Here is a 20,365-nt window from a genome sequence, read left to right as displayed (position 1 = left end):
CTTTGCGCGCCAAACACTCGGATGCATGAGCTCCTTCTGGCTCTTAACATGCTCCATCTCATAATGATCGGTAAGCAACGAGAAGATGTTTATATACTCATCTGCCCATATCTTCTCTTTAATAGCCAGAGGGACATGTTGACCCAACTTTTCCCTTCGTGAGGGTGCAGACTCATCCCTTGCAATCGGCAATGGCCGCTTACCTGAACCGGAAGCTGTATCTGCGACTGGACCTGTTCCAGGTTGCTTCTCTACTGCCGCAGCCGCTTCCCTTGTTTCACGCAGTTGCTTCATCAATACCTGCGCGTCGTCAGCCGTGGCGCCCTTGCTACCTTTACCCAACCACGCTGCTAATTGTGCTGCCAGCTCGGGCGGCATATCCTCCCCGGACACGGGGGTGACCACCACGGGAATCGGATTCCCCTCTTCCGGCGCCGGAGTTGGTTTTTCGAGTGGGGTACAGGGAACCGGGATGTCTCCCCCAGCTGCTCCCCTTCTGGGCCTCTTGCCTTTTCCTCCCGGAGCTGCTCCTGCCAAAGGACGTTTCGGTCCCCCTTCCTCGTCTTTATCCGCCATTCGCCTCTTTAGGTCGGTCACCTCTTTCATAAGAACACGCAGCATCTGTTCGGTAGTCATTCGCTTTCCCGCTTTCTTGGGCATTCTCCAAACCGAGTATCTGTAAAACAAACAAGAAAGATTACAACGCTCAAAATTGGCTCTTCGTTCCGTCTCGAGCTCACGTGCAGCGAGGAGGTGCAGCTTCAGAGCACAGGAACAAGAGGATGCTTTCTTGGCTTGTTGCTCCTTTTATCCGTCTTCAGGGCGGGCGTAAACCCGCCCCGGCCTGCCCCCAGGGCGTGGCCGGCCGCGTCAGTGTCTAGGCCAGCCCACTCAAGGGCGGGAAAAAGGCGCGCCCCGGCTACGCCGCTTCGGGCATACCAGCCGAGGCTCGCCTCCCGCCCAAGATGGCTTCCCGGGGGGATCGTGGTACTCCACCATACGTTCGGGGGGACCGAATGGTCGCCCCTTTCCACAAACCACTGTCCAACTCTATAATCCACACTATGCCTGTACACTCAATTGTACAACACTCTATTCCACTATAGGACACTTTTCTATACTCTAAGACACAGCATTCAACTCTACTGTATGAGACCCCCCACTCCAGTTTATACCAGTTTTCTACCTGCACTATGCCACTTCACTCCATGCCTCTCTACAAGAAGCCAGTACATTGTATTATACTTTACTCCACACTATGTTACGCCACCCACTCAACACTACTCCACTGTATGAAAAATTACCTCACTCTAAGCTACTGTACAACAATCCACTCTACGCAATTCCATTGTTTGACACATTGCTATTCTCCATGCCACTCCACTAAACAACCCTCTACTACACTGTGCAGCACTCTCCAACAGATTACTCCAATCATTACCCCTACACTCCACTTTACAGCACTGTACTATACAGTATGCCACTGAACAGCACTCTTCTCCACTCTATGCTGCTCTAGTCCATTATATGATACTGTTAGCAGCTCTTTGTATGCCACTGCACCCAAAGTTACTCCACTGTGCCCCAGTGCATGGCACTCCACTCTACACCACTTCATTCTATGCTGTTCCACTGGACACCACTCCACTGTACGCCACTCCACTGTATGCTATTGCACTTTACCCTACTCCGCTGTATGCCACTCCAGTCCACACCACTCCACGGTGGGCCACTCCACTATATGCTATTACACTCTACGCCACTCACCTGTACAACACTCCAACCTATGCCACTGAACTCTATGCTATTACACAACTCCACTCTATGCCAGTCCACTCTATGCTATTACACTGTACAGAACTCCCCTCTGTGCCACTTCAGTGTTTGCCACTTCACTGTATGCCACTCCACTGTATACCACTCCACTATATGCAATTCCACTCTACACCATTCCACTCCTTGCCACTTCACTGTATGCTATTCCACTCTACTCCACTCCACTGTTCACCACTCTCGAATATGCCACTCCACTGTACACTACTACACTGTACGCAACTTCAATTGTCATCACTCTGCTTATGGTACTCCACTCTTCCTCACTCCAGTGTATGCCACTCCATTCTACGCAATTCCATTGGCGTCACTCCACCGTACACTACTCCACTATTGTATTACACTCAACCTCACATGCGCCACTCCAGTCTACACCACTCCACTGGACGCCACTTCACTGTTCGGTACTACACTATACTCTATCACACTCTAAGCCACTCCACTTTACAACACTCCACTCTATTCTACTCCACTGTACACCACAATAATCTATGCTACTGTATTGTACACCATTCCATTGCACACTACTCCCCCGCACTATTCCATTCTAGGGGCACTCCACTCTACACTATTCCCCTAAATGCCACTCCACGACACTCCAGTTTACGCTATTCCACTGTATGTCACTCCACTGTACACTATTACACTGTACAGTCTATATAACTCCACTCTACAAACCCTTACTTCACTCTATGCCACTCTACTAGACTCTATTCCTCTCCTTCCCCGCACACTCCACTGTCCAAGTTTGTACTCATCTCTATGCACGAACACTCTATTGTACAACACTCTGTACCACTCTACAACAGTTTCCAACACTATATGACACAGAACTCCACTCTCCTGTATGAAATACCACTTCTTTTTTAGGTGGAGCATTCAAGACCTCCTGTATGTACTTTAGAATATACTTATATGTGTATGTAATCTGTGGGCTCTGGAGATAAGCCCTAAGACATGCCTGCTTCTGCTTAGGGACTTTTCTTTCTGTTCAACTGCCTCTATTTAACTGTCTTGATAGAAAACGACCAGTAGAGGTCAGTAAAATACCAGAATTGCTTTCTACTGAGGACTTTATTTTTTTATTTTTCTGGCAACTACCTCTATTTAACTTTCTTGATAGAAAACGACCAGCAGAGGTCAGTAAAATAACAGCATAACTTTAGCATTCTTTAGATTCCAGTCCATAGAAATTGTCTTCCATGAGCACCCGTAGACAATAACATTTTTTTCAAATTTTGTATTGTCAGTGATATGGCCACGGAAGGCCCTAATTTTATATTAAAAACAGAGCTTTGGACCATACCATTTCCTGCTGGAATGCAATATTTCTCTCCAAGTGTTCCCATACCTGGCGTGTCACACAGTTTGGTACTTAGTTTCCCTGCATGTTAAAGAACAGAAGTTGTTTTAGCACCCAGGCTAATGTGCTGCATAGCTAAATACATATAAGGTCCCAAAGGCGAGACGGAATGCATTGCAAATGCTTGTTATAACAGTTTACTTAATTCTACACTATGCCACTTCAATATACATCACTCTATTCTACGCTCATCCAGTATACCCTTTTCCAATTAATGCGCCAGACCACTGTTCATCACTCCACTCTCCGCTATTCTGTACTATGCCACTCTGCTCCTCTACACTCTACTCTAAGAAATTCCACTGTACGCTATTCAACTGTATGCTACTCCACTGCATGGCAATCCACCCTACCTCTCTTCAGTGAATGACACTCCACTCTACGCTGCTCCACTGGATGACACTCTCCTCCACTCTATATAACTCCATTCTATAAAAGTCTATTACACTTTATGGCACTCTATGCCACTCTATCCCTGTACAATCCTCTGTCCAGCTCTATATTCCACTCTAGTCCCGTACACTCCATTGTGCAACACTTTATTTATGATACATTTCTCCAGTATATGACACACCACTCCAATCTACTGTACAAAACCCGACTCCAATTTAAAACTTTACTACCTACGTTATGCCACTAAACTCCACTCTGTTCTATGACATGCCACTTCACTCTATTAGACTTTGCTCGGATCACTGACAGAATATCGATCACAACAATATTGTGACACAGAAATATTGTGTCGAAAATATTGATAACAAAAATATAATTTCTCTATATTTAAAATGGTAAGTATAAAATATAGAGACTTTTTTGTTTCACATTTCACAAAAATATCGATTTCATTACATATATATATATATATATATATATATATAGTATAAAATAGTACATCTTAAATATTTGAATATATAACATTAGTATGATGTAAATTAAATATTTGAAAATCATATTTAAATATATATATATATATATATATATATATATATATATACTCATATTAAAACACACGCACACATATATATATATTCACTGAAAAAACCATAGGTTTCAGGGGTGTTATAGTTAGCTGGATAATTCACTCCTACAAAGCCTTAGAAATTCCTCCATTATAGTTAGTCCTGCTAACTATAACTTGCGCGCCCGCAATGGCCTGCTGGTGATGTCACATATTACATCATTCATGACATGGTCAGTGACATCACTGATGACATCTCTGATGACATCTCAAATTACATCACTGATTACATCATCCACGTGACAATCTGATACACCTCATCACACACTAGTATAACCTTTGATCACTCACTTTAAAATACAGAGTACCATTTTTGAAACCATTGACACACCAATAGCAGTTACTACATACCCACTCACTTATTCATAGGTCTACACCCTAGTTCCACACATGCCTACCCAGTCACCTACAGAATCACTCATAAATGCAGTCACTGATCAATAGAACACTCAAATGCACTGATACACCTATATAGAGATTGACACACCAGCACTCATCCTAGTCGGTTATGCAGTCATCCTATTCACTCATGCAAATAATCAATCACACTTACATTTACTCACCTGCACAGTTATACACACAACACCTCATTTATTCATACACATAGTAACTCATACTTACTGTGTTATAAAATCACTATTACAAGTATACACTCATCTATACAGTCATTCTCACAATCACTGACTCTTACGTATAGTTATACACCAACTCTCACATACACTGCCTTTTATTTTTGTACTTCGTTGGAGATGTACCACTGTGACATATATTTGCTCAGCAACACACCCATAAACACACTCACTCACCCAAACAACTGAATCCACATGCACTCTTAAACTAGTCTTAGCTGAACTAACTATAACAGGGGAATTTATATGGTTTTGTACAAGTGAAATGTCCAACTAACTATAACATCCCTGAAAGCTTAGTTTTTTTTTCAGTGAATTTCAATGGTTTTTTAAATGCTAATTTCTAACTATGTGCAAGAACAACAGGAGTAAACCCCATAAACCACGTCGGGATGGGTGTTGAGTATATATAAAACAACAATTCCCAACAGGTATCAATTTAAGGCAGTTAAATGATGTATGCAGACAGCATTACATGAAAAAGAAACAAGGAGGCTCATATGGTTTAAGAGCTTGTTATTCACTAATTCAGAGGAGGGTGTTTCACATGGGAATACAGTTAGGCAGCACTGTACAGAGGGAATCATGTGACAACCCGAAGGCACTTGGTGAGTGGTGATATATACAATTGGTGAAAGGTGATGATGCAAGTGCTGAATGTGAACAGCGTAAACAGCGCAAGGTGACAAAGAAAATATACAGTGATGGCTCCGCAGGATTAAGTTTTAGTCACTTAAATCATGGTATCATACAATTTTACAAGAGCCAAAAAACGTTAAATGCGCCATAAAGTTGCGCTGTGATGTCGACGGCGTTTCGATCCCCATGAGTCGGGATCGTCTTCAGGACAGGGTTGTCAGGTTCAGGCAGTGCTGCAATTGGTTTGGCGCAGCCGAGGGCCGTTTGAGAGGGGCTGCTCCTTCCCTCAGCGAGCCTCCCGAGCGTTCAGAGCCTTCGTTGCCCCCGGCCGCCTTGATTCACTCAGGAAAAGTGCAGGATGAAGCAAGAGATGTGCAGAAAGAACCAACAGAGGAACAGAAAAGTCCTCCTGTGCCCCTAACTTTTTAGTGATGGGTACTGGTGGTAACTGACTTTAACTAACCAGGACTGGAGCAAGTGCTATGCTAAAAGACACTTGGAATACAGAGAAAACACCTACATACACTAGGGAACACTCTGAGTTGGAGTACCCCTGTAATGAGTATGACCTCCTCTGTATTTGCCACGAGTTAGTGCCTGGGTCATTGCATGAGTACATGGGTAGTGACTGGATGATTAGAGTGCTGCAAGGACAGTGTATGGTAATTTTATAACTGCTTGGGTTTTGGCGGCGTGATTGAATAAGTACATGATGCTGGATGGGTGATTGAAGGTATTCATGGGTAATGACAGAGGGATTTCTGGAGTGCATGGGTACAACCTGGGTAATTGGAGGAGTGAAACAGTACCTTGTAGGTGGTTAAAGAGGTCTGCATGGGTAGTGCACAGGGGATTGTAGCAGTGCATGTATTAGTGCCTGGGTCACTCCATGAATACACGGGTACTGACTGGAAGATTAGAGTACTGCAAGGAGAGTGCATCGTGAATTTATAAGTGCCTGGGTTTTGGCGGAGTGATTGGATAAGTACATGGTGCTCGCTGGGTGATTGTAGGAGTGCATGGGTAGTGACAGGGCAATGGCTGGACAGCATGGCTACTGCTCAGGGTATTGTAGCAGTGCATGAGTTAGTGCATGAGTCATTGCATGAGTGCATGGGTAGTGAATGGATGATTAGAGTGCTGTAAGGAGAGTGCATGGTGAATTTATAAGTGCTTGGGTTTTGGTGGAGTGATTGCATAAGTACACACATGTCCCGTCAGGCCCGCACCCTCCCTTCACCTATGTGCAAATGCACCCCCTGGTGGGTTTTAATTTGGGGGGATTAATTCCCCTTGAATCCTGAGGGTCCCTGGGGCAAAGGTCTAGAATGGTATTGTGAAAAAATGTTGGAGCAAAGCGTGAGAAGACAAATTTATTATAGATGGGATATATCCCGCTCCATTGTATTGCTGGCACTCTTAAGTACTTGTCTTCTCTTCAAACTGCTGTCTTCTTTTTATAATAGCTTGGTGCAGCCTTACGTTAAACTGAAGGATGTGTGGCATATCTGAAGATTGGCATAGAGGGGACGTCACAATGAAATAGGGTCCCTCGGTCAATAGAAGTAACAGAAACGAATAATTGAATCTCGTCCATCATAGCTTTCCTTCTACAGAGTGCCTTATTTAAGTTTTACCAATAGAATGTCGTTGCAGCGGCGACCCCACTCCCCCACCATCTCAAGCACCTAGTGATGTCGCGTAGGGCCACCGCACACGTAGCCGAGTGTATCGCGTGCATTAGGCATGTGGGCTGTGTGCCCACATGTAGACACGGATCCGACTGCACTCTACACAAAGCACTGGGCACAATGCATGTGCGCTGATCTCAGGGGAACGAAAGGTTATGTAGAATGTCGTCGCAGCGGCGACCCCCTCCCCCACCACCACAAGCACCTAGTAATGTCGCACACGTAGCCGAGTGTATTGCATGCATTTGGCGGGTGGGCTGTTCGCCCGCATGCACACACGGATCCTACAAAGCACTGGGCGCAATGCACGTGCGCCGATCTCAGGGAATGAAAGGCTATGTGCAGTTTATATGCTTTTGCACTGTGAACGAAATACGTGTAAAAGTATGAATCCTATCACTTGTTTGATTACCTGATAAAAGGAGACAAGCAGAGAGAATTGTTTCTACGTTTTCCAGAGTGCTTTGAACACAAGATGATGGCTCTCCATGTTGGCCCCTCAACAGCTACTAATTAAAAATCCAAAACAAACCAGTGGTGCGCGCACCACAGAGGACCCAAACGCGGGAATCAAAACCAGTGGTGCGTGCGCACCACAGAGGAGCGGGGGCGATGGAGCCTGTCGTCTGTGCCGCGCGGGAATGGGCGGAACATGCGCCCGCCTTTGCCCAATTGCGCGCTGCATAGTTTTTTTAAAGCACGCGAAAGCGAATGGCAGACGGGGATACCAAAACCACACGCAAAAGCGTGTGGTCAGCTTTCAGAACCCCGTACAAGAGGTCTTGTGCTGCCGAGCAATGCTGCGCACTGCAACGCTAGGCGCAAGACCTAAAAAGGGCTCTTTCTGAGCCAAGGGCTACCTTTTTGCCAAATTTGGTGTCATTCCGTTCAGAAGTCCGGGCTGTAGCCGTGTCTAAAGTATCCTATGGAAAATAACATAGAGAAAACATGTTTTGGGACCTTTTTTCTCAGCCATGCTTGGCGATTCACTCCGAAAGTTTCAAGACAGGAGCTGACTGGAGGGCCCCACTAGTTTTGAAAATTTTGCAAAGATTCGTCAACCGACGCCAAAGTTTTTGGGAAAAGAAAACACGCTTTTTATATGGAAACTAGATCCTAACTATAACTATCTACTGGCGACCGTCAGTAGATATTATCTTAATAATACATATATATATATATATATATATATATTCACAGAAAAAACCATAGGTTTCACACTAGTTATAGTTAGGAAATAGCATTTAAAAAACCTATTAAATCCACTGAAAAAACCATAGGTTTCACACCAGTTATAGTTAGCTGGAAATTTTACTGACATAAAACCATTGAAATTCCACGTTATAGTTAGTTGGACTCACTATAACTTGCGCGTGTAATGCACTGCTGATGACGTTACATATTACATTACTCATGACATGGTCACTGACATCACTCATGACATCACTGATGACACCATCCAGTGAATGTGTGCCTTTCTGAAAAATAAATATGTTGTATATATTTATATGTAAAGGTCGATGGAAGAATAAATGTTAAAATACGTGTCTTAATGGATGTTTTTTTTTTTTAAATTGATTGGTTAACTGGCTTATTAAGTGTATTTTAGTGAATACATATATTAGCGAATATTGTTTAAATATTTAAATGTTTGTATCAGTGTTTCACTTTGTGTATAAGTGGCTGTATGGGTTAATGAGTAGCTACATGTGTGTGTATATGGGTTATTAGATGTTTTTTAAGTATCAGTATGAGTGTCTATATGGTTTGGTGGGGGTATTACTTAGCACATAGATGCATCAATGACTGACTCACTGTTTGTATGTGTTTTGAAGACGGCATATGTGCAGGACTGTATGGGTGGATGAGTGTGTATATGTGTGTATTAGTGAGTGAATGACTGTCTCACTAGTGTCTTTATCAGTAACGACATATGTTTTAATCTAGTATATGTGAGTATTGATGTATATAAGTGAGTATATGTGAGAGTGAGAGATTGTAAGAGTTCCTGTTTAAATAAGTATGTGTTTCTATAAGTGATTGTTTAAGAGAGTAAGTATGTGTAAGTTTCCTTAGAAGTAAGGTAGTAGTGTGTATATAGCTGTATATGCAAATAAATGGATGATCAATAGTTTATTTGCATGTGTGAGTATGTGTGTGAGCAACTTTTGGAAGACTGTCGATGTGTTACAGGATGTATAGGTGTATCACTACATATGATGAGTGAGTATATGTATGAGTGACTATATAGAACTGTTGGTGAATTAGTGGATGTGTATATAAATGGTGGAATTACTGAATTGGTTGTGGTAACTGGTATGGGTATCTCCTTTTTTTTGAAAATTTTAGTTTCTATTTTTGAATATGTGTTTCAAGGGTTACAGTCTGTCACTCTGTCACAAGGATGGTGTCATCAGTGATGTCATCAGTGATGTCACTGACCATGTCATGAGTGATGTAATATGTGACGTCATTAGCAGTGCATTACACGCGCAAGTTATAGTGAGTCCAACTAACTATAACGTGGAATTTCAATGGTTTTATGTCAGTAAAATTTCCAGCTAACTATAACTGGTGTGAAACCTATGGTTTTTTCAGTGAATTTAATAGGTTTTTTAAATGCTATTTCCTAACTATAACTAGTGTGAAACCTATGGGTTTTTTCTGTGAATTTCATAGGTTTTTTAAATGCTAATTCCTAACTATAACTGGTGTGAAACCTATGTTTTTTTCAGTGAATTTCAATGGTTTTTTAAATGTTAATCCCTAACTATAAGTCTCAGTTTATAAGTAAGACTGTTAGCGCTCTAGTTGTTCTTTATAACACTCTGTGACATTCTGTCATTGGGCTATATTTGAGCTACATCTGGCTGATATTTGGGCTACATTTGGTTTTTTTTGTCTCTGGTGGCCATCTTTGGGCTACATTTGGCTACATTGGGCTACATTGGGCTACATTTGGGCTACATTTGGGCTCAAACATATATATAGCCCAATGTAGCACAATATAATATTTTTTTCAAAGTAAATTTTCGTAAAAAACACTTGAGCATATATCTTGAGACATAGCAAAGGCACATCGGGCTACCAGTCCCTACAATTTTGCCAAATTTTTTTTGTATATATTTAAAAAAAAAAAAATAATTGCCTTGGAGCGCTCCCGGTGCGCGCCCCGTTGAGCGCCCTGGAAAGCGTAGTTTTATGAAGCGCCCCGGGGCGCGCACCGGGGAGCGTCCCGTAAGCTCCAATATTGCGAACGAAAACATGATGGTGACGTATCGCGTAGCCGTGACCGCGTGATACGCACGGCGTAAACGCACCCAGAAGGACTCGAGCGAATACGATCGGGCAACATCAACTTCCGACGAGCTTACGCGACACGACCCGAGGCGCGTCGCGTAAGCGCGTCGGTCATGTGACCTGAAAATAACACTTTTAATTGGTGCAGAACAGTTTTAGTTTCATAATGATGAAATCCCTGGTCTTGTGACCTGAAAATAACACTTCTCATTGGTTCAGGCCTTTTTTTTTTCCAAATGATGAAAGACCCCACCTTTTTTCCTTATTCTGACTTTGTCCTTTGACTTAGGAAGACCTGTTTGTACGTCTCTGTAGCTTTTTGATCTTTATAATGGCTTCAGTAGCAGCAGCAGCTGGTGCATCTGCACCACCACCACCACAACCACCAAGAGGACCACCACAAGATATCATTGGTGGTCTACAAGATGAGGAAGAGGAGGAGGAGGAGGAAGAAGGGAGAAGATGGCTTGATGAACACAATACCCCATACCAGCCAAGACCCCACATTATATGGGAGTTTTTTTCCAACCCACAGATGAAGAAAAAAGTCAAGGCAAGCCAAGGTAACTTGCAAAATCTGTGGCGTGGAACTTTCCAGGGGAAACCCGAACAAGAAATATTCATTTGGAAACAACACGATGATACGCCACATGCAGCGCAAGCATCCAATAAATTATTCTGCTGCAGATTTGAGGGAACTGGCCAGTAACCCTCCCCAATCCACAAGCACCACCTCAAAAAGGAAACAACCCACTCCGTCTGCACCAAAGGAAAGTGAGACGATGCCGTGCATTCAGCCACGATTTGCAGATTTCAGACTTATCTGTAAATATTGTGGGAAGACCATCTCCTACGGAGAACAAAGCGTAAAGCTCATCGTCCTTGCTGGGGACAACCATAAATGCCCCAATAAACCCTAATTATTTCTTTTCTTTTTTTTTTTTGCTCCAGTTGAGCCATTTTCAATTCCCTGTTTTTTCGTTTCTCCTCATGAAAAGTACTAAAAAAAATATAAAACTGTTCCGAAAACCCAAAAAAAGTACAAAATGTTCAAAAAAAACAATAAAAAAAATATAAAACAACAAAAAGAAGAAAAAAAACAGTTCTTTTTAGAACTACCTCCAATTTATAAAAAAGGCCACATTTTTTAAAAACTCTATTATTCATTTTTCCCAATGGGACGCTCCCCGGTCCGCTCCCCGGTGCGCGTACCGGGCGCTCCCCACGCGCAAATCAAACAAAATAAATAAAAAATGTTGCCCCGCTGGGCCCTTTTATGGCCCCCACATCAAACCTAGGGGGCCAGGGGGGTCTATCCCTGCCCCCTTATGGTCATTTCCCCCTTTGATTTTTCCACCTCTTATGTCTCTGTTTTACCGAGACACAAGATGGCGGCCGCTCCGGACTGTTTCGAATGTTTACAGACACCCGAGAGCCAATCAGCTTTCTGTGCGCAATTCGCGTGGCGCGCCCGGAGCGCTCCCCGGAGCGCGTACCGGGGCGCTGCCATAGATATATATATTTTTTTTAACCTAAATTTCTCAAAATCCACTGAAGCACATATCTTGAGACATAGCATAGGCACATTGGGCTACCAGTCCCTACAATTTTGCCAAGTTTCGTGGAAATCCATTCAGCCGTTCGGGCTAAAAGTGAGTTCGACCGCCCTACGGAAATGAACATGGGGAAAACGCATTTTGGGACCCCCCTTTTATCTCGGCCCCTGCTTGACGCATCCCCCCCAAACTTTCAGGAAAGGACCGGAGCTCGACGAGGCCATTTTGAGGAAATTTTCAGGCAGATTCGTCAACCGGCGCCAAAGTTATTCCAAATAGAATTTTGAGATTTTGCATTGAAAAAAATTATTACTATAACTACCTACTGGCGACGCCAGTAGGTAATATATATATATATATATATATATATATATATATATATATATATATATAGATATATATATATATATATATATATATATATGCATATACACCATAGTAAAACAGAGTAGTACTTCTAGTGGCAGATTTACAAGCCCCTTGCATCACTTTTGCGCCGTCGTTGTGTCAGTTTTGTGACACAGCAGTGGTGTAAAAGTTGCGGCCCATTTACAACGTGACTCATCTGAGGAGATGCGTCACGTTGTAAAGCCCTGCGTGACATTATACCTGCGTCAGGTATAATGTATGCAGGGTAGGCGTTCCCACGCAGGAAAGCCTCGTAAAAGTGACGCAGTGAAATCTACAAGATTTCACTACGTGACTTTTAGGACCCCACTGCGTCAAAACCTTCCGCCTGCTTGAAGCAGGCATGAGGAGTGATGCAGTGTATTGGTAATAGGCCACAACATGCATTGCTGGAGTTGCGTCGTGCTTGCGACGCGACTCAAGCAATACGTGACTTTTCCGTCAACAGATGCGTCAGAATTTCTGACGCATCTGTTAATCCTTGCGCCATGGTGCGCCGTATTGTAAATACGGCGCATCCATGGTGACGCAAGGGTTTTGCATGGTAGCGCAGGAAAAGTGACGCATCTCTACGTCACTTTCTTGTAAATCTGCCCCACAGAATCCTAGCAAAATATCCAGCACAATCCTTCTCTAGCCTGGTAGCAATTTACCATAAATCTGTTGGCAAATTATCCTAAATCCAACTTAAAGAGAGCTCAAAGAATGTGCCAACAGAAACATTATCTGAAAAGACTGTCAAAGACACTCAGAATGGCTAAAAATAACCAGGAAGTAAGGAAGCTGAAAACAATCCATATTTATAATGACCAAATTAATAACCTAAGGATTGCCAGAGCAACATACAAAAAAGTTTTCTGGAAAGAGAAAATGGAGCAGGAAGAACACATTTGGGCAAACCTTTTTCGTGCAAATAAAGACGGAAATTCCAAAGCATTCTGGAGAATTTTGTTATGGAATTGAGAGAGGTCATCACACAGCAACTCACTTGAACATCGCTGAAATAACATGGGTAAGATGTTTGCACAATGAGTTAGCAACTCGGAAGGAAGATGACATTTCAAAATTGACAGAAAATGGTAAAGTTCCACAATACAATATGGATGTTAACTCACTGTTTCATCCTTCAGACAGTCCAACAAAAGCGATACATTTGAACAGCCTTGAAGAAGCAATACAATACATCTCAGATCAAGTTAATTAACTAATCCTTAAAGAGCGTTCTGCAGGTGCCTCTGGCTCTAACAGCAACCCTCAAGCTCTTTTTGAGCTTAATCGTGATGACTGGACAAACAAACTGACCTCGCTATTCGATCAGACTCCTGGGGAGGATCAATCATTCATCTCATTTATAAGGGCGGTGACAAATCTCTACCTGAAAACTATCGCCTAATAGTACTCCTCAACAATTAAGCAAAATACTTTGGCACGTTTCTTCTGCAAGATCTAGCTAATTGTGCGAAGGAAATGCAAAATTAAATTATCCCTATTCACCAAACCGTATTTTGTCGAGTAACTGTACCATCAGCCAACCTTTAGGCACTATCATTAATCCTCAACAAGACACACCATACATCGGTACATATTTGCTCTCTGGACTTCAAATCTGTGTTGAATCATGTTCACAGGAACACAATGTGGGAAAAGTTGCGGCACTGGGGAGTTCCAGTACCACTGGTCAGGGCTATCCACCTTTTACATAGCAATACTTAGATAAGTGTGAAGATTAGAGACGGTTCCAGCGTCTCCTGGAAAATCCACACCTCCTTGAGTCCCAAGCAAGTTTGCGTTTCAGCGCTTCAACTGTTCAACCTCTATTTAGCCGACGTACCAGCAGATCCCCACATTCCCCAAAGTTAGGCGAATGTTTAATATCAAACCTGCTATATAAGGATGATGTGGTTCTTGGAAGTAAGACCAAACAGGGCCTGCAGAGATTACTGGACAGTTTAGTGGAATATTATTAACCTTGAAATTACTTTGAACAACAAAAGTTATGGTGATAGACAAAATAATTAGGAAAGAGTAAATGTGGCACCTATATGGCTAGCAAATCAGGAGAGCCAGGACCATAAATACTTGGGGGGTGATATTCGACTCCAGAGGAAGCTTTCTTCCACATCAACTACTTCTCAAAGCCTGTACATATTGAAAATCACTGCAGCCAAACTATTATGGACACTTATTTGCAGCGATGAGGCTTTGCATGACAGGGACTCTATCATGCTGGATAATATGATTTCTAAAATATAAAAAGCAGCTGATTGGCTTGCTGAAACAGGCTTTACCCATTTAAATCTGACTAGAATTTAGAATTACAAAGCAGACCTTAGCAATACCAGGGCCTTCCTAAAATGCTGTCACAAGCTTAGAGCCAAACAGAGGAATCTTTGAACCTACTGCTATGGCAAGAAATAAACAATGGCACGGACATTTCTCCTGTAAGAGATTATCTTGAAAATTCTCTGAAAAATCCCCAATTAAAAGTTCTCTGCAATGCACCAGTTACTTTCAATCCCTTTAAAAAAAATATGAATACTAGTAATAAGAAACTGTCTTCACTAAATGAAAAAGCTTCTGTGTTTTGATCTTTCTAAATATTTACACTGTCTTACGAAGTCAACTGTATTTAGGAACTGGGAACTCAAGTTTTTTTTAAAGCAAAAATGTATTCTATATAGATTTGGCTGTTTGACATCATTTAATTACATCCCAGTGTGGGCAAAGAACTGTGAGATTAGAAACTGCAGATTATGTGGCCGGGTAAAAGAGGACATGATTCATTTAGTATGTCTCTGTCCAGTTCTCCTGCAGAAAAGGAGACAATTACTCCGGCAACCTTTCAATCATCCGGTCATGTAGGCAATTGATCATGGCCTAACTTGACACTACAGACCCTATTTTTAACACTTGGCTTGGGAAATTTCTGATTTTGAAGGCATGTTTCCCACCTTCTGTCAACTGGTGGACATAACTTAATGAAATGCATGTCTGCATGCATGTTTTTATGATCATGTCCTTATTTCACATTGCAAAAACATTATATAGTGTAACAAGTGCATGCAATGATTTTAATTAATCAATTGGTCAGAAAACAGTGTCACGTTGACATTGTCAGCCAATGAGACTTATCTCTCAAATACATTTAATAACCATAGTCATGTTTAATGCAATTTAGACCTCCTAAGAAGGTTAAGTTGTCATCATATTCAATTGATGCCTTATAGATCATGTTTTTCCCAATTTAACAGTGTACTGATTTTCACATGTATCTTGTCCTGCCTCTATTTTCCTTTTCTAGCTATTCTTTTTTATCTTGCAAGCTTCTTTCCTGCTGATATTGATAAATAATTTATCCAGTGTTTTTCTTACCCTCCATTCAGGGCACATATCATATACAGACATCTCTACCATATTGCTGTAATGAAAGGGAGCCCCGTATCATTTCTTACCTTGAATATTAACATCAAAATCTAGTTCATCTTCTCCTGCAATGTTTGATGCCACGCATGTGTATCGGCCGGTGTCCGACACTTGAGCCTCTTTGATCAGTAGCGTTCGCCCACTAACTGCTATTGTCACGTGTCCATCTGGCTGGAGAGGCTGCCAATTTAATATAAAATTAAAATATCACAATCAATCTTACAAAAATCATCACCTTCCATTAATTCCAACTTCAGCAATGTTCCTGTCTGGCTTTGGAGTACAAAGCTGTGACATTTCCCACTCACGTATGGCTTTCGGAATGCAGTCTCAACTGTTTAGCCCACCACAACTAGCCATAGGTACATAACTCACCTGCCCATCTTTGTACCAGCTGATAGTGGCCATAGGGATTGCCTGTGCTTCACATTCCAGGATAAGAGTATTGTTCACTTTGATCTTCACCTCTCTGGGGAAGAGGCCAATGGCTGCATGATCCCCTTTGTTAATGGTGGGAGGGACTGCAAATATGAAAAATCTAAATTTGATTTAGTTCAAGTTAATGTTTCAGATAGCAAAGTACAATTTTCAGAAGCTTCAGCTACAACAATGAGTCTTGATCTGCTCGGTGCACTCCACAATGAATTACTTGCATTCCAAATAATGTGTAACTTATGCTTGAGGTTACATTTTAACCAACCAACTAAATATAGGTTCCAAAAATTTAACAAATATTAAAATTCTGTAGGGCTGATTCCGAATTTTACGCCTCTGTCTGCCAGGATGACAAAGGACATTACTGCTGTCATGCTGATGGGCTACCGTCTGCCAGATTAACAAATGACTAATGGGCCAACGGCTCCTTTCATTATACAAAACGTTTGGTAGAAGGCTGCCTTCAGTAGTGAAGGTTGTTCAGCACAGTTTTTTTGGGATTTGAACTTCTGAATACTCGCTTCACTGTGGCACTTTTTCTATCTGTGAAACAAAATTTCACCTTAGACAGCCTTGTCTTTTGTCTTAAAAGAAATATACCTTTGTAAATGGGAAAAATATGTACAGAACATGGCATTTAATGTGCGGTGTGGATCACTACTTAGAATAAATGTGATACTTGTGGTGGCTTCATCTTTCTCTTAATTTTAAATGACGAGAAGGGCTATAAAAGCCAGATAACTTACTGTACACTTTGACTTCATAATGCTTCAGTGTTTCTCCGGCTTCATTTGTGGCAATGCAGGTGTACCTTCCGGCATTGTTTTCCTGGGCATTTAGGATCTGCAGCGTACGCCCTCCTGTGGGCATAAAATATTTATTTGTTAGAAATGCTTTATGGGTAACTAGCCCAAAGTATCAGTTGGCTTCTTGGTGTAGCCCAAGCATATGTCCAATGTACCGATCCTGGGGCCTTATTTATGAAGGCCTTGCGCCACCAGTGCGTCACTTTTTCCCATGTTAAAAGTGACGCACCGGCGGCGCAAGGCCTTCATAAATAAGGCCCCTGGACTCTAATGAGAGCATCAGAAGACGAGGAATCTGGCAACCAAATACAGGCCTTTCTCTGCACACAATGTTACAAAACGTCAAGATATTTCCATTCTGGTAAGAATAAAGTAGAGCATTTTATCTTACCCTCTTGTCAGAAAATAATGTCAGCATTTTTATAAAACCCTGGCAACACCCACAGCTAGATATCAGTTATAGCACAATCTGGTACAACACAAAAAAGTATTCTGTCCCGAGAAACAAACATTCTGTTTATCATATTGTAGAAAGCTGTTTTTTTATATAGTGGACCAAAACAAGGTACACTGTGTAAAGAGTCGAGGCAAACCCCTATTGGTTTACAGAGGCACAAATGTTAACCCAATTGCTCTCTTTTATGGTGGTGTGGGTGAGCAGTTTGGCGTATCAGAGAGTAGTGCTAAGCATTTGTTATACTCCCAGAGGCAATTAATGAGACACACACTCAAGAATAACCAGTCACCAATTTGGAAAAAAAGTCGTATTTTTATATACATTTTGATACCAAGAACTTCGTTATCATGTAAGTACTTTTGTAGTTATCATTTTTTATAGGTAAGTAAAAGAGAAAAGGCATATGTTGCATACAGTTATTTGTGATCGTTTTCTGGGGATCTCCTTCAGGACTTAGGGTCGTAGGGGGTCAAGGTCCAAAGTACCTGTGAGCGCTACACCGGTGGGAAGAAGTGGGGTCACCTAGAAACAGGCTGCAGAGGGAGACTTGGAGACAAGTCCAGGAACTTCTAGTGGGGGCTTCAGTCACAAGGGTACAGGGGACAAGGGGGCACAGTTGGTTCATCGGTAGACAGGCTGGGGCGCTCAGTTGCAGAGTCAAAAGGCAGGCTGGGATCTGGGCGTCCTAGGGCCATACGATTGTTGTTCTTCACCAGTTGAGGGTGCAAAGTCTGGAGAGTGGGGCCACTCTGGAAGTGGGTCTTAGTGGTGCTGACATGCCTCGACAGCTGCTCGGTCTCAGTACAGGAGGATTCCAGATTGGACTCTCACAGGCGCTGTTTGCTGCAAGGGATCCGTTACCCCGGATTATGGTCCTGTGCTGCTCCAGTTGGTCCTGGTATCTTGACACTTGGTGAGGGACAGATCTGACCTTCAGGAACACAGGGTCATCTTCCTGGGGGTCTACTACGTAGGGCTAGGGAGGGACGGGCAGCTTGGTAAACAAACCTTGCATTTTGGTGCCTGCGGACTGCAGGGAAGTAGCTTGTATACAACACAAAATATTACTTAGAAATTTGTAAAGGCTGGCAGTCTCCTGGGGTTCTTAGAAGCTGGTTAGCAGCAGAACGAGTCACTGGCCAGGATTGTCAAGACTTGGTGCAGGTGGATATGGTTTGGCGCCCAAAGTCCACAGCAGTCTTCAGATCGCCACTTATTTTTTCACTCTTCTTGATCTATCGAATCTCAGGTCCTGGTGTCAGGGGTGTCACCTAAGTACTCAATTTAGGGGAGTTCTGAGGAGTGACAGGTAGTGGCCAATGGGCTATTTGACTTTAGGATGTCTACATCCTCTTTATGACCACTTCCTGTGGAAACTGGGCGTAACGCTGACCCAGAGACCCTAATTCCACTAAAACTAAGATGGTGGAATTCTAAAAGTCATGTTAACTTCAGGTGGCCCACCTTAGGGGCTGGTAATAGCCGGAGAGGGAAACATGCCTCCTGGCAAGCTAATTTTTCCAGCTGTACTTGTCACAGATGGGCCCGAGGCAGGGGGCGGCATTTCCCCTGTCTAGGGAAGCCCGTGTTGCATACCACAGGTGACAGAGGAATTTGAAACCTCCTGCCTTGATATGCTGATTAATTAACCTTCCTCTTCATAGGATTTAACAACACTTCTGGCCGGAGCAGGCATTGTTTTTATCCTCAGAAAGCGTAGAATCCCTCCTGCAGGGGGTCAGAAACCTGTCTGTGGTGGCAGGTTGGTCTGCACCAGTGAGCCAGTACACAGGTAGTCGGTAGGTCTTCATGGGACCTCTAAGGTGCCCTATAGGAGCATGTATTAATAAATCCATCACTGGAATCAGTGTGGGCGTATTAACATGAGATCTTTGATATCAAACATATCAATGGTCAGTGAAACCATCATGTAGCTGAGAAACTCATAACCACCAGTGCCCAGCACATGTACTCAAAATGGCTTTCCTGTCCACTTGTAATATCTAAGAATTGGCTTAGACATCACAGGGGCATATCTGCTCATGCAGATATATCCACACATGTAATAGAGTGCACCCAGCCTTAAAGCTGTAAGGCCCGCTGTAGGGAACTTACCTATAATGCATGCAGAGTCTGCAGGCATGGCACACAGAAGGAGTGGCATGGTGTGCTTTCACTTTTCTCTGCACCATGGTGTGCAGCCTGCAATGGGAGTCTGAATGTTGGTGCTGAGGGGATCTTAGGGTGGCACAATATATGCTGCAGCCGTTAGAGACCCACTTTAGCCTCCTTGCCCTAGGTACTAAGAATACCATTTACAAGGGACTTAGAAGGGGCGCTAAAGATATTGCCAATTCGGGGAATAATTCTACAGTTTTAGGCAAATAGATCTGGCACTGGGGACATAAATAGCAGGAACCCAGTGCTCTTCTCTCAAAATTGCATCAGATACAAGAGAAAAAGTGGGGGTGACGATGTGAAAAAAGGCACTTTCCTACACATGTGTCAATCAATTTAGTAATAAGCAGTCAGTGCTTAAATTGTATTAAAAAAACAAGTGCAAGAGACCAATTTTTATCTTAGGAGCCTGCCACCGATAATGCTGAATTCTGGGATTGTCAAGTACCAATGGAGTCTAGTCTTATTTCGATGCCATGCATCTTTCTTCCACTAACTTACATTTCTTGGGTACCTATTCACAAAGGTCAATTTACATGTGAGTAAAACTATACTTGGCTGACTACAAGTTTAAATTTACTCAAGAAAATGTAGACTAACATGTCTTCACCCCTTGAAACAAGGAATAG

At 42.6% G+C, this 20,365-nt stretch overlaps 1 protein-coding gene across 1 annotated transcript in view; it reads right to left on the bottom strand.

Moving 5' to 3' along the window:
• HMCN1 (hemicentin 1) overlaps positions 1-20,365 on the bottom strand; it is a 1,183,532-nt gene that overhangs the window by 445,860 nt on the left and 717,307 nt on the right. The window contains exons 51-53 of the mRNA XM_086956029.1: positions 17,042-17,155; positions 16,236-16,381; positions 15,890-16,040 (exon numbers count right to left, since the gene is read on the bottom strand). Coding sequence (XP_086812155.1) covers positions 15,890-16,040; positions 16,236-16,381; positions 17,042-17,155 — 411 coding nt within the window. The remainder of the gene's footprint in view (positions 1-15,889; positions 16,041-16,235; positions 16,382-17,041; positions 17,156-20,365) is intronic.

This window comes from Lissotriton vulgaris, chromosome 1_1, assembly GCF_964263255.1.
Source record: "Lissotriton vulgaris chromosome 1_1, aLisVul1.2, whole genome shotgun sequence".
NCBI lineage: Eukaryota > Metazoa > Chordata > Amphibia > Caudata > Salamandridae > Lissotriton > Lissotriton vulgaris.
This window is presented reverse-complemented; position numbering and strand designations above follow the sequence as displayed.